At 41.5% G+C, this 12054-nt stretch overlaps 1 protein-coding gene across 2 annotated transcripts; it reads right to left on the bottom strand.

Annotated features, from left to right (window-relative positions):
• Window positions 1-5558: 5558 nt before the first annotated feature.
• On the bottom strand, window positions 5559-11510 carry tdh (L-threonine dehydrogenase). Of its 2 annotated transcripts, none has more exons than XM_041064774.1 (9): window positions 11350-11510; window positions 9377-9574; window positions 8975-9017; window positions 8758-8828; window positions 8001-8150; window positions 7703-7875; window positions 7470-7560; window positions 6866-7135; window positions 5559-6759 (listed from the first exon to the last, which is right to left on the bottom strand). In XM_041064774.1, exons 2-9 carry the CDS (start codon window positions 9564-9566, stop codon window positions 6620-6622), a joined length of 1128 nt encoding a protein of 375 aa, XP_040920708.1. In that variant the 5' UTR covers window positions 9567-9574; window positions 11350-11510; the 3' UTR covers window positions 5559-6619. The 2 variants fall into 2 exon arrangements, with proteins under 2 accessions (XP_040920708.1, XP_040920711.1); XM_041064777.1 differs by lacking the exon at window positions 11350-11510 and adding an exon at window positions 10255-10387.
• Window positions 11511-12054: the final 544 nt, after the last annotated feature.

The following is a 12054-nucleotide window of genomic DNA, read 5'->3' as shown; positions in this document are numbered from 1 at the left end:
CATCAGTCAGGCTCCACCCAAAACTAAACCACAGTGAGGCCAACTCAAACAAAGCCTTGCATAAAGTGTTCTTGCATATTGAATATGTGCAGCCACCACAGAAATGTTTCTTTTTCCCATGCATGTGATGGGCTACCTTATAGCTGCTTCCTGTGCTGATAAATACCACAAGCGATTATGGACATTTCAATATGGACCAGCACTTAGAGCTGAGAATTTGCTGTCAATCAAGGGAACAAGAAAGTAGACAACCATAGTTTTTCTCACTCTGACCATGGCTCTAAATACACAACCTAAATTTCTTAATCATGTCACAAGCTTTTTTGCTGCAAAAATAAAAACAGTTGTACTCTGAAGAGGAGGAATTTACAAGTAGCACTTAAAGGCAGCTGTGACAGAGCAAGCTGAGATGTGGACCAACTGGATTCCACAAGAATGCAAAAGTCCTCTTATGTAACTTTCAATCAGCATGAAAGACAACAAACTAACCTAAATAAACCAAGGCTTAAGTAGAAAGATATATCTCTAAGATAAAAGAAAATAATAGCTGCAACACTAACCTCAGTGGAATTAAGTAGTTGGAATGACAGTGGTCATTTCTAGGATGTTACTGGGTAGTTGCTTTGGTCTCATTTGTAGTTACTATTACGGTATTACAGTATGGAGCTTTGAGTGTCTGCATCCATCTGTTTATTTAATTGATTCTAAAAGCCTAACTTTATTCCAGTGGCACACACCAGGAGTAATATTGTAGTTGTTTTGCAGGTTTAAGTGGTAACTGAGACTGTGTCCTTGAGTTACTAGTGAGTTATGAAAGCTTACTGCGTAGTTTTTTTTTTTTGCTTTTTTTTTTTTTTATCAGCCCTATCAGAAGGAAAAGCTTTATTCCTATTACAAGTCTTAACAATCCTTGTGTGCCCAAGACAAAGAATGGCCATGGTATTTATTTATTCAAGATGTTCTTTGAAATTATGCTCAGGTTAAAAACCAGCTGACTTGGATCACCTTCAAGAGTTGTTTTCCTAGGGAAGGAGCTAATGTACAAAGTTAACATGGCTAAGTACTTCTACTAATGTAACTGCTTTTACTTTTCATTTTTTGAATCCAAATGTAATCTATTTTTCTGAGCTGCAAATTTAGGAGCACAGATTTATCTCCTAATATGTGAAATCCATCCTTGCCGACATTTCCTGAGCTCATATGGGTTAGTTTTTTTTGTTTTGTTTTTTATTTTTTTTGTTGTTTTTTTCTTTGGAGTGTTTTATAGGTCCATCTTGAATATGTAGCTCCTTGAAAATTGAGCTCTTTAAAATGAAAATGGTCCGCATAAAGTTCAAACATGCACTGTATAAGGTCAGATACTGACAGTCTTATTGTTCTAATTGCACAGCCTCGCTCGTGGGATTAAAGTGGAAACAATTCCCTTTATCTGCTGGTCCAGAGTCAGATATCACTTTGTTGCTATAACAGTCAGGGTTGAGTTGTGTCAAACTCTAGTCTGACCCTAAATCTGTGGTTAAACCTACTGTCTCGAGTATAGGATTAAGGCAAGGTTATGTAACAGAAGCCTGAAAGGGATCAGTGGCAGTGAATATGGTCGACTTGACACACTACACTGTCCTACAAGGAAGATGACAATAGAGCTCCTGATGTTCTGTGGTATCATTGCATCTGATCTTGGTTTTTGTTTTTTTCTTTTTCATCTTTGTGTGTCAAAGCCACTGTTTGAAATTATGAAAAACATGCTTTATTGTGCACAGGCAACATCCACACACAGTGCAAAGGTCATATCAGGTCAAACAGTTCATTCAAAATTTATAGCTAATGTAGAGCTCACTGATTCATGTAGCTCGTAAATGTCACAGTTGATTATCTGACCATCAGAGCATCAGTCCTATTCCAGACCACTGGAGCAGTGAAAAAAAACATTCAGTGTTTTGCAAAGAAAACTGAACACATTAAGAGCATGAAATCTCTAATAAGAGCCAAAATATTTTTGCTTTTTGCTGAATTATTAGTCATCTCTCTCTCTCTGATTGTCAAACATTGCCACAAATGAGGAATTCAGCAGCTACAGGACTCCACTGATTTTCTACTCGCTAAAAGCCTGTGACTGTAAGGGAGTGATATACTTTACAGGGTAGGCCTTTACTTTTCTCTTGAGGCTAGACGGTGGGAGGGTGGTGGCGGGGTCTTGGGCTCCATTACCATGGCAACAGGTCTCCATGTGGAATAACAGCTGTGGCACAGAGTGTTATGGCGGTTTTGGCCCATTGCCCAGCAGCTCCCTCCCCCGGGTCTTCTGTATGTCTCGCCCTTCACTTTCTGCCCCCGTCCAATGTAAGCTGCTGCACACTGTGTGAATCTTATTACACGATGACGAACAAATCACTGGGGCCTAGACGGCTGAGGAAGCCCTCTGATTGGCTGGAGGGAGGAGGGCCTGCTCGTGTATGTGCACATCCAGTGAGACATCTTACATAAGAAGCAAGGTTTCCCTTACTAGAGAGAGAACATGAAGGAAAAAGCAAGGGCCTTGACTGATGGCTCTTTGTCTCTGTTTCAAAACACCTTCCTCCGCCACCCTCCAGTGCCTCTTCTCGGAAAGCTTCATCTGCGAGACACACACATGTTCAATCATATTCACATGTGGGCATGCAAAACACATTTTGCATATGGGAATATTATTCCTCTGAAAGAGGATGTAGAAAGATCTATTTGTGTGCGCTGCATTTTCTTGCACGTGTGTGTTTAAGTCATGAAAGATATCACACATTGGTTCACATTAGGCTATACGCTCAGTTCTACACACATTCACAGCTAAATGTCCACAAAAAGACATTCTGTTCCCAAAGGCAAGGAAGGTGATTTAGAGCTACATTTGGAACATTGCAAATCCAGAGCAAATATTGATTTTCATATGCAATACCACATTTCTACCAAGCTCTTGAAAGCAGATATTGTTGCACTCTTTCACTTTGGGAGAACAGAAATGACACAAACTGGTTTAAAAAGGATTTTTGACAACTGAATTAACTCAAATTACCATCAAAACCACCTGTAATTTTAGCACAGGTGGTGTGTCCAGTTTGGTTCCCTGTCAGCTGAACTAAAACTCTTAAATTTAAAAAAGGCTGCTAATGGCTGCTATTTCACAAACATGACAAACTCTTGTAGTCACGTTAGCAAGTACGACTAAAGTACTTACAGGGTTCTTTTTCATGAGGTCGTGTTGACATTATTTTGTGTTCCCTCTGCTGTGCAAGCTGCAAAATCTTAGGAAATCAGAGATAATATTATTTGTAGAGCGTCTGCAGGGTGTTAGAGAAGTGTGAAATCGCGCAGCGTGAAGTCATTCCTACTAGGTGGAGTTATGGGAATGTGTGAAGAAGCTTGCATGAGAGTTTCTGAAGACTTGTAATGAGAAAATGATAAGTTTTCGTTCCAGCCACAGAGCACACCTGCAGATTTATTGACACACATTTACAGGGGAGAGGTACTAATTAGTGATGAGAGCTTGTGTAGTGTTTGGTTGAAATGAAAGCCTGCATGCTCTACAGGCTCAGTGGCTCATGATTGAGACCGAATGGGGGAAAAAAGTGCTTCACCTTACTTAACACACTGAATTTGGCTGAATGAAGTGAATCTCTCTGTGCACTCAGCTAATCTGTCTCCTCTCTGTGCTCTTTCTGTCTGCAGCACAAATGCCAAACAAAACCAGGCAAGGTCACCTGGAACAGCTACAATTACTGTCACAGAGAAATTGAAGAAAGGCTGTCAGGCGTGTAGTGAAGGACACTACAGTTCTCTGGGTTACAGTTTATGATCCCATTCAGTGAAGGAACTAAAGCAGCTTCAGTTTAATGCATCTATTGATGTGCTGAGGGGGACACTTTTCTCATCTGGGATATTTATTTGCCCATTCTTCCACTGTAGGAGAATGTAGTCCAAGTAAATAAAAGTATAGGTCCATTCTGTACATGTGCCTGTGGCTTGTACATTGTGTTTGCTCACTTGCTAACTGAACCCTACTTCCCTCAACTAAAACCAGGGGGAAACAAATTTGTGAAGTTGCATCACTCAGGCACAGTGGAGTCAGTATGAACAAACCTAAACTACACAGTTCATCCTAAGATTAGAGTCAGTCTTGCTGCAGCTGCTGCTAATGTGTGACTCGCTTTACAATGATTGTAATGTACATATGCAGTATATATACTGCCTTCGCATTTGACAGTGAAGGCAGTATATATACTGCATATGTACATTTGCACAATCTGTGTCAGCTCAGGTTTCTTTAACACTTTCTGTCAGTTCTTTCATTTCCCTATCACCTCCTTACTCTTAGTTTCTTATATCCATTATAACTATTTAAGTCTTTTTAAAGCATTTCTTTAATACTAAACTATTTTTGATTGTATTCATAAACAATAGTTTCTCAAACATTAATCAGCACAATCACTCTTGAACAACACACAGCACAAGGTGTCTGGAATTTAACATCAAAGTCCATTTTTTCCAGCTTATTTGACAGTAGCAAATGCAGTTTAATCTGCATTCAGCAACACATGATGATTGTGAGCGTCACAAAGCTTACATTTCAGGTTGAGGAGCCCCAGATTTCACCAGTCTGACTACATTATTGCATAAGGGGAAACGTTTGCTGCAAAGCTTCAGTCCTAAATTTTGATCTGCCCAGTAAAGAGTCAAACAAAGGAGACTGGTGCTTGCCTTTTTGTTATTAAAAAAAAAAAATCCTTGCAGCTTTTTCGTTTTCTCCAATGTCTGCATGTTGTGCACATCCCAACTCTTGGATTCTACTTCATGTCATATGATGTGTTGTTTCACTTTTGGTGTGGCCCTGTAGTTTTCGACACTCACAAAACTATTTATGGATTAAATATCAGGTCTCATCTGCCAACAGCTCAAACTTAAACACATGGCACTGCATCAGCACACCGCCACACAGTCTTATCACTTCTGCAGTCAGACAAGTATCAACTTGTTCATGAAATGCTGAAAATGCAATCTGGCTTTTTTTTCTTTCCTTTTTTTATTTATGATGACAATTCCAATCAATAAAAGGTCAAATTTGAGGTGAATCATTTTACTTTGAAGGTAATTTTGCAGGTCACTGCATTTTAAGCTTTACTCCACAGAACCTAAATGTGCACTCTAATGCATCTTGTCTGCTGAGAGTTACACACTTCCAGTAATGTAATATCTAATGCTCAACAGCTGGTATAACTGACCGCCCAGTGGGACTGTTTGGCTCTTTTATACAGCTTTGAAACAGAAGTACACAAAATTTAACAAATCTAAAACTCTTTCACAAAAGATGCATCTATATTCACAGGATTAAAGTGCTTATGGTGCAAGCGTGAGAACATTTTGTACTCAGAATATTTTTCATGGCATGGTCTCCAGCACCCTGAGGGTAAAAGCTGAGGTAGTATAGTCTGCGGTTGGTTTATGTAAGATAACCTAGAAGAACTTGAGAGAGAGCCAACTGTATCTTTGTGCTTTGAAGGTATGAAAATGACCACAGAAACAGTCAGAGGTATGTGGAAAAATTTTAATTGTCAAAGCTTGTTGTGTAATTGAAAGGCAGACAGAACTTGCTATGACTTTCACATGGAAACTAATTTCAATATTTCTTTTACAGAAAGTTGAAATAAAAGAAACCACCAAATGTGGCTAAACGTAAATGTGGCGTTCAGAGTCACATTTCCCTTTTGTGTCAAAATAAATCCCACAGAGTTGATGAAAAAAAACAACATGAAAGAGGACAGAAACATTTAGAAAAAAAAAGTGTTAAGAAATGCTTTCACTTAATGAAGCTCCCACACATTTAACACCAACAGACAGAATAAATAATGTTATGTGGAATAAACAGAAGAATAATTCTTAAGAATTATCACTCCGCAGCTCAAAATACAGGTGCACTGTATCAGAAATCGCCCCCAAAGGCTCATTGACTTGTCAGTGATTATAAGATAGAGATCCATCTAAAGTGCAAAGGACACAACTTGTGTATTTGAATACCCAACAATTCAAAATTTTAGGCCCAGGAGCTTTAGTCCCTGAATATCTGAAAATTGGAAATTTAGCAGACAACAAAACCCTGACCAAATTGGACTACTAAAGAAAAACTGGCAGAAACAATTACAAATACACAACGCAACATTTCCCTGTTTAACTTGATTTTTGCCCAGAAAACAATTTTGTGCAATTCATTAACATGCAAGTCATCTCTCTTTTTTATTTTGATTTTTTTTTAAAAATCCAAATAAGTTTTCACAGGGCATGCTGATGTCCCTGGTACTGCTGACAACCTTCCACTGACAGACTGCTCTTCACCCATATATCCAAGCCGAAAAAAAAAAAAAAAAGGGGAAAGAGAGCAAAGCAGGGGTGGATAGACAGGAGCGGGGAGGATCGTCTAGCCTGCACTGACTTTCACATTCTGGAGACAGGTAAGCCTTGTGTCAGGCAAGCAGAGCCCTTCTGATTTTACAGAGAGAAGTGAGAGAACGGCTATGTACAGGCCACGTTCCTCTATTCTCTTTGGTCAGTCAATACATTATGTACAAAGAACACTTGGATCGATGTCTGCGCTCCCTCAGTTAGCACGAGCCATGCGCGTATCTGTGCTAAAGTAGTTAAGCATCGTCTGGACGAGCTCCGGAAGATCGTAATCGTGTTTCCAGCCCCAGTCTTTCCGTGCGTTGGAGTCGTCAAAGTTCATTGGCCAACTGTCAGCTGGAAAGGAACAGATAAGGGAGACATAGAGTGAATTTGTCCTGCATTTAAACACCTGTGGCCACAGTTTCTTAGTCTTGCTTTAACAAATTTAAAGGTGATTTACCAATTGCCTGTCTGACGGGGTCAACGTCATACGTGACCTCCAGCTCGGGCATCTGCTTCTGGAGCTCCTGGGCCAGTTCCTCGGGGGTGAAGCTCATGGCATTAATGTTATAGGTCCTCATGCTCAGCGTGTCAGCTGGCGCCTCCATCACCTCCAGCGTGGCACGAAGGCAGTCGTCAATGTACATCATGGGCAGCCGCGTGTCGGGTTTCAAGTTGCACTCAAACTTGCCGGTTTTGATTGCATCGTGGAAAATCTGGACAGCATAGTCTGGTAAGAGACAGAAAATAAACATTATTATTGCACCTGTTCAGAAATAAAGTATTTGAATTAAGAAATATTTACCAAAAACTGCACTTATGAAAAAAAAAATACCAGACTGATGACAACAACAAGTAATTTGGGTGAGCCAGCTGTTCATTTAAGTGAAAATATGGAGATAGTGCATCAAGTTATCTGCTGGCCTAAAAATACAAGCAAGTCAGGACAACTCTCTGGAATAAGCCAGTTACATAACGAACTTGTGACATGACAGGAGCGGTACAGGAATAGACGTCCATTAAAATTGAAACCTTGTATACAGTCAGAATTTCATCTCTCTCACCTGTTGTGCCACCTCCAGGCATGGAGTCAGCAGAGATGATTCCTGGGTAGCGGAGACAGCGGAAATCCAGGCCGTAGCGGTGGTGGTAGTACTATTGCACAACACAGAGGAATCAGTTATTGATAACAATCTTTTTTTTAATGCCTAAATGGGTTCTCAGATCAGATATGGTATCAATACCTCCACAAGGACAGTTGTTTATTTGTCTATGGTATCTTGATCTGAGATCTCACCTCTCCCATCAGCTCAGCATGGACTTTGGAGACACCATAGATGGTGCGAGGTCTCTGCACACAGAGATCTGGCGTAGGGTTACGGGGTGACGTGGGGCCAAAGGCGCCGATGGTGCTGGGGACAAACAGACGAAGGCCATGTTCAGCTGCAATGTCCAGGATGTTGTGAAGCCCTTAAAAAAAAAACTTTCAAATTAGGACATTATACTTAAACCAATTTTTGTTGCTGCAACAACTTTCAACATTAAATCTTTTCTGCCCACATTAGGGGAAACGACCATGCTACAATTCCACTCACCAGTGATGTTAACAGAACGCGCCAGGGCCACGTTAGCCTCTCCAACAGCACTGAGGAGAGCGCTGTAGTGAACCAGCCAAGTGATGCGGTTGTTCACCACAATCTCCCGCAGGTTCTTGTAGTCCAGGATGTCTGAGTAGATGAAGGGGCCTGATGGCGACAGAGACGATTGAAGGAGACTTGTTTATTGATGCTTATACATAAACACACTATATTAACAAGCACAGCCACTGTCTCAGCTGACAGCTGCCAAGTGTCTGATAGACTGCTCACCTGTGTTTTGCTATTACAATCTGTTTTTCTTGCAATGAATTCACAAATAGCAATTAACTGCTTCCAATATATGAATGTTTATTTCTTTCCCATTCATTTCTACATGTCATCTACATTCTCTTATGTTCTCTAAGTTACAGTGTTCAATTTTGTTTGTCAGTTGAATGTGAAGTCCTCTAGAGCACAAATCAACAAAATGAATATGAACTGAAGAGGCTGCAGCACGGTTGTTCCTTATCTGGTAATTTCGCAGAAACTGTGGGGCATTTGTAACATAAACAAGTTGCATCAGGTCTGTCATGCCCTGTGTTGCCAAATACCTGAAATTTTAAATGTCATAAAGTTACTCGCAAGAGGAACTCAACTTTGGGCTCTTGACAACACCCTTGACAATATGGCCGCTGTTGGAAGTAAGAAGTAAACATTGTGAAAACATCGTTTGTGTCTAACACTTGAAAACAGTGCTGTTTATAGGTTTACTCACCGCTGTGGAAAACGTTGCTTGGAGGTTTCCTGATGTCAGACAGAATGACATTGTTCTTTCCAAACCTCTTCCTGTGAAGCAGGAAATCTATGTTTTACAACTTGATAGTGCACCAGAAACTGTTCTTGCAGTGTTACAACGTATTTTACGAACTGGCTGTTTGCAGTCTGTCGGGAAACTGTGTTTAATGTGCGCAAAGACAAATTATAATTCTTACCTCAACAATTTGGCGAGCCCCACCCCGAGCTGACCAAGGCCACCTGCATCAGACGGAGAGAGATGTAAACACTAGGTATCATCACACATTAAAATTAGCAGCAGTTAATGAGCATCAGCGCTGGTTTCCATGGAGACTGAAGCGACTGAGGAGAGTGGGCCATAAGAAAAAAGGTCACAGCACTTGACGCCTACACTTTGTTTTTAAATTGGCATCCAATTCTGCTTTCACTGCCAAACCCGTTAGAAGTCCTGCTGATCCAGAGTCCCTGTCAAGCACATTTTGTACCAGCTCATGACTTAACTTCATAATCCTCATTTTATCCACAATTTAAAAAGCACTGTGCTCTATTATACTCAGAAAGCGGTAAGCAAACTACCAAAAAAAACTGATGTTGCGTACCTGTAATGAGCACCTTGGGGTGGTCTGTTTCTGAGAAGGACACGGAGTGGAAGCTGGCATCACCTGCGGTCACCTGTCGAGGGGAGAAGCTGATGCTGCGCACAGCCACCGTAAGGGGCTGGCAGCCGCACCCCGGGGTGCTGAGCAGGGCCTGCTTAGCCACCTTGCTGAGGGTTCTGATGACAGCCATGTTGGTGCCTGCAGGGAAAAAAAAGTAAGTAAATAAATAAAAGATTGTGTTCAGTGTCTTCAGTTTTATTTCAGAATGAGCACATTTGACTGCCATCCTCTGGCGGCCTCTTACAGTACATTTTTTGGCCAAGTTTTCAGTCAAGAGATTTGGGCTCCTCTCCAGACCTCAGGCGCCAAGAGACGCTCTTGAGGACTAAACGGTAAAAGCAAACGATTCAATTTACAATCCTGTCAAATTATATCTGCAGCCAAACGGTGAAATTCGCAAAACTAGTAAACAGAAGAGCAAAAAACGGAACTTGCTCGCTTGAGAGGCAAGAAAAAAGTGTCAGCAGGGAAGACACGTAGGCTATAGTTAGACGCAAATGATAGACTATTGTTTCCAAATCGAAGCAACGGAGAACTCGAGCGCATAGCAACGCCAAACATTTTGTCCTCTGTCTTTCACTCTGATAACTTTTCTAAAACATCACTGGGACATTGCTGTAAACGTGCGTTTCAACATACATTTCATTTTTAGTTAGGAGCGGGATCACGGAACCCATGGCACATTAGGTGAGCACACTGAAATCGGCTCTCAAATACAATTTCCACAAAGAGTTTTAAGTTTAACTTAAAGAAAATCAACCCGTTTGTGCGTTTTGCCTCAACTTTTGCGCAACTCATCTCTTCAGACGTGAACTTACCGAAAGTGTGAGGAGCTTCCAAAAAAAGGAAGGAAGAAAGAAGCTTGAGAGTATTTATACGGCCCTGCCTTCAACGAGAACCAATCAGGAAGAGAGGGCGTATAGTCCCATACAGTTAGAGACGAAAACAGTGGCAAGATCAGGTCGGCAATCACAGTGACGGGATTTGGAATATTTTTGGCATGTCTTAGGCATTAGGCAATTTTTATTGTCTTGAAATCTCATCTCAAGTGAAAGAAAAACATACATGGTATATTTTACACCAGTGTTATTATGAGGAAGATCATACATTAAGCATAAACAGTAAAACTTAACGTTGTAGACTATTTTGTGCGAAAAAAGCCGTGCGCTCCTTTTCCATATTGTCTGTGGCACTGACCCTTTGCCCTGCTCACAGCATGTGCTGTTCACTGTTGTGCCAATACGGTTTTACGTGCACAGCACGTAAGCCTGTTGAGTAACAGCGGGGCTCAAACCTGCTCCCCCGTTTTTTTTTATGCGGCTCGTCGGGGTGGATCTTTTAAGAGACGTCTATAATAAAGGTTTTGTTTAGTGGCAGGCTCTCCATTTAGTTTAGCTGCCTTTCCATATACGCCGGGGTGGTGGTGAGTACGCTGACAGAGGCTGGGAAAATTATGAATGACAGAGAGCAACCAGCAGACATAAAATAATTGTAAGAAAGGGAGGTCTGTGGCTGGCAGTCAGCCATCCAGGCCAATGAAATCAGGCCAGTGCGCCGGAGTGTGGCGCCGTCGTGGCACAACGCGTCTCTGTTTGACCAGCAGCCTGATCAGGGTCTTTGCTTTGGAGGGGTGGGGGGACAGGGTAGCAACTACAAATACGAACTACAGAACAGCTCCACATGAGGAAGAAACTCTGAAATACGTGAAGAATATTATAAAAGGCACATTACCAAAAAAAAAAAAAAAAAAAATCAGAGAAGCAAATTCACAGAAGCGGCACGTGTTCGCGCCAGACGCATTGAATACAGGCTTAGTATTGATATTAATAAATTAGGTGAAAACATTAATTTAACTTCAGTTTCTTAATGTGGGCGGACAAACACAGGAAATATAACGGAAGTAGTTTACTCACCGGTTAATCTATGGGAGTATAAGCAGCCAAAAATGCTGTCCGTCTGGCTTTTTGAGAATGAGACGCAGCTTCCTCCTTTGAGCTGAACCTGTGGCCTGCGGCGATCTGACGTGATGCTTGTGTTATCTCCGACCAGTGTTGCATCAGCTGCGTCTTCAAGCTATATATCAGCGGCCATCTGGTACCAGGGGAAGCCGGCTTTCTCTCCGATTGGTGGAGCCTCGGAGGTGCGGTCCTCCCTCACAGACCACTCCCATAGAGCGTCACCGACACCCCGCGCCCTGCTGCTCAGCTCAGCTCATGTCAGTCCAGCGTGGCTGCAAAGCCCGTTTGTGCGTCCATTCACTGACGGGCAAATCTAAAGCCACCACGGATATACTTGATGTCTCAAAAAAAAAAAAAAAAAAAAAAAAGGAAAATAAAATGTGACCATGTGACCGTGGTAACTGATTGTGGGTGTGGAACACAAAAATGTTGGAAGTTATATATAAAGGTCTGTGGGTTTGAGCAGTTGACAGCACAGTCTGAGTTTGTAGTGACATTCCCATTGGTGGGTTAGTGGGCTTTTTATTTTCCTTTTTATCTCCTGTACTATAACCACTGCATGTGAGTTTATTTAGTGCTATTTGTTTGGTATCAGAATGTACTTGTGTATTAAAATTCCACCCATTGTGCAACGGAAGAGCTTCGCGTCACATCAAATAC

The sequence above is a fragment of the Toxotes jaculatrix genome, chromosome 19 (assembly GCF_017976425.1).
Source record: "Toxotes jaculatrix isolate fToxJac2 chromosome 19, fToxJac2.pri, whole genome shotgun sequence".
Taxonomy (NCBI): Eukaryota; Metazoa; Chordata; class Actinopteri; family Toxotidae; genus Toxotes; species Toxotes jaculatrix.
Note: the sequence above shows the minus strand (reverse complement) of the source record. Positions and strands in the feature narration are given on the sequence as shown.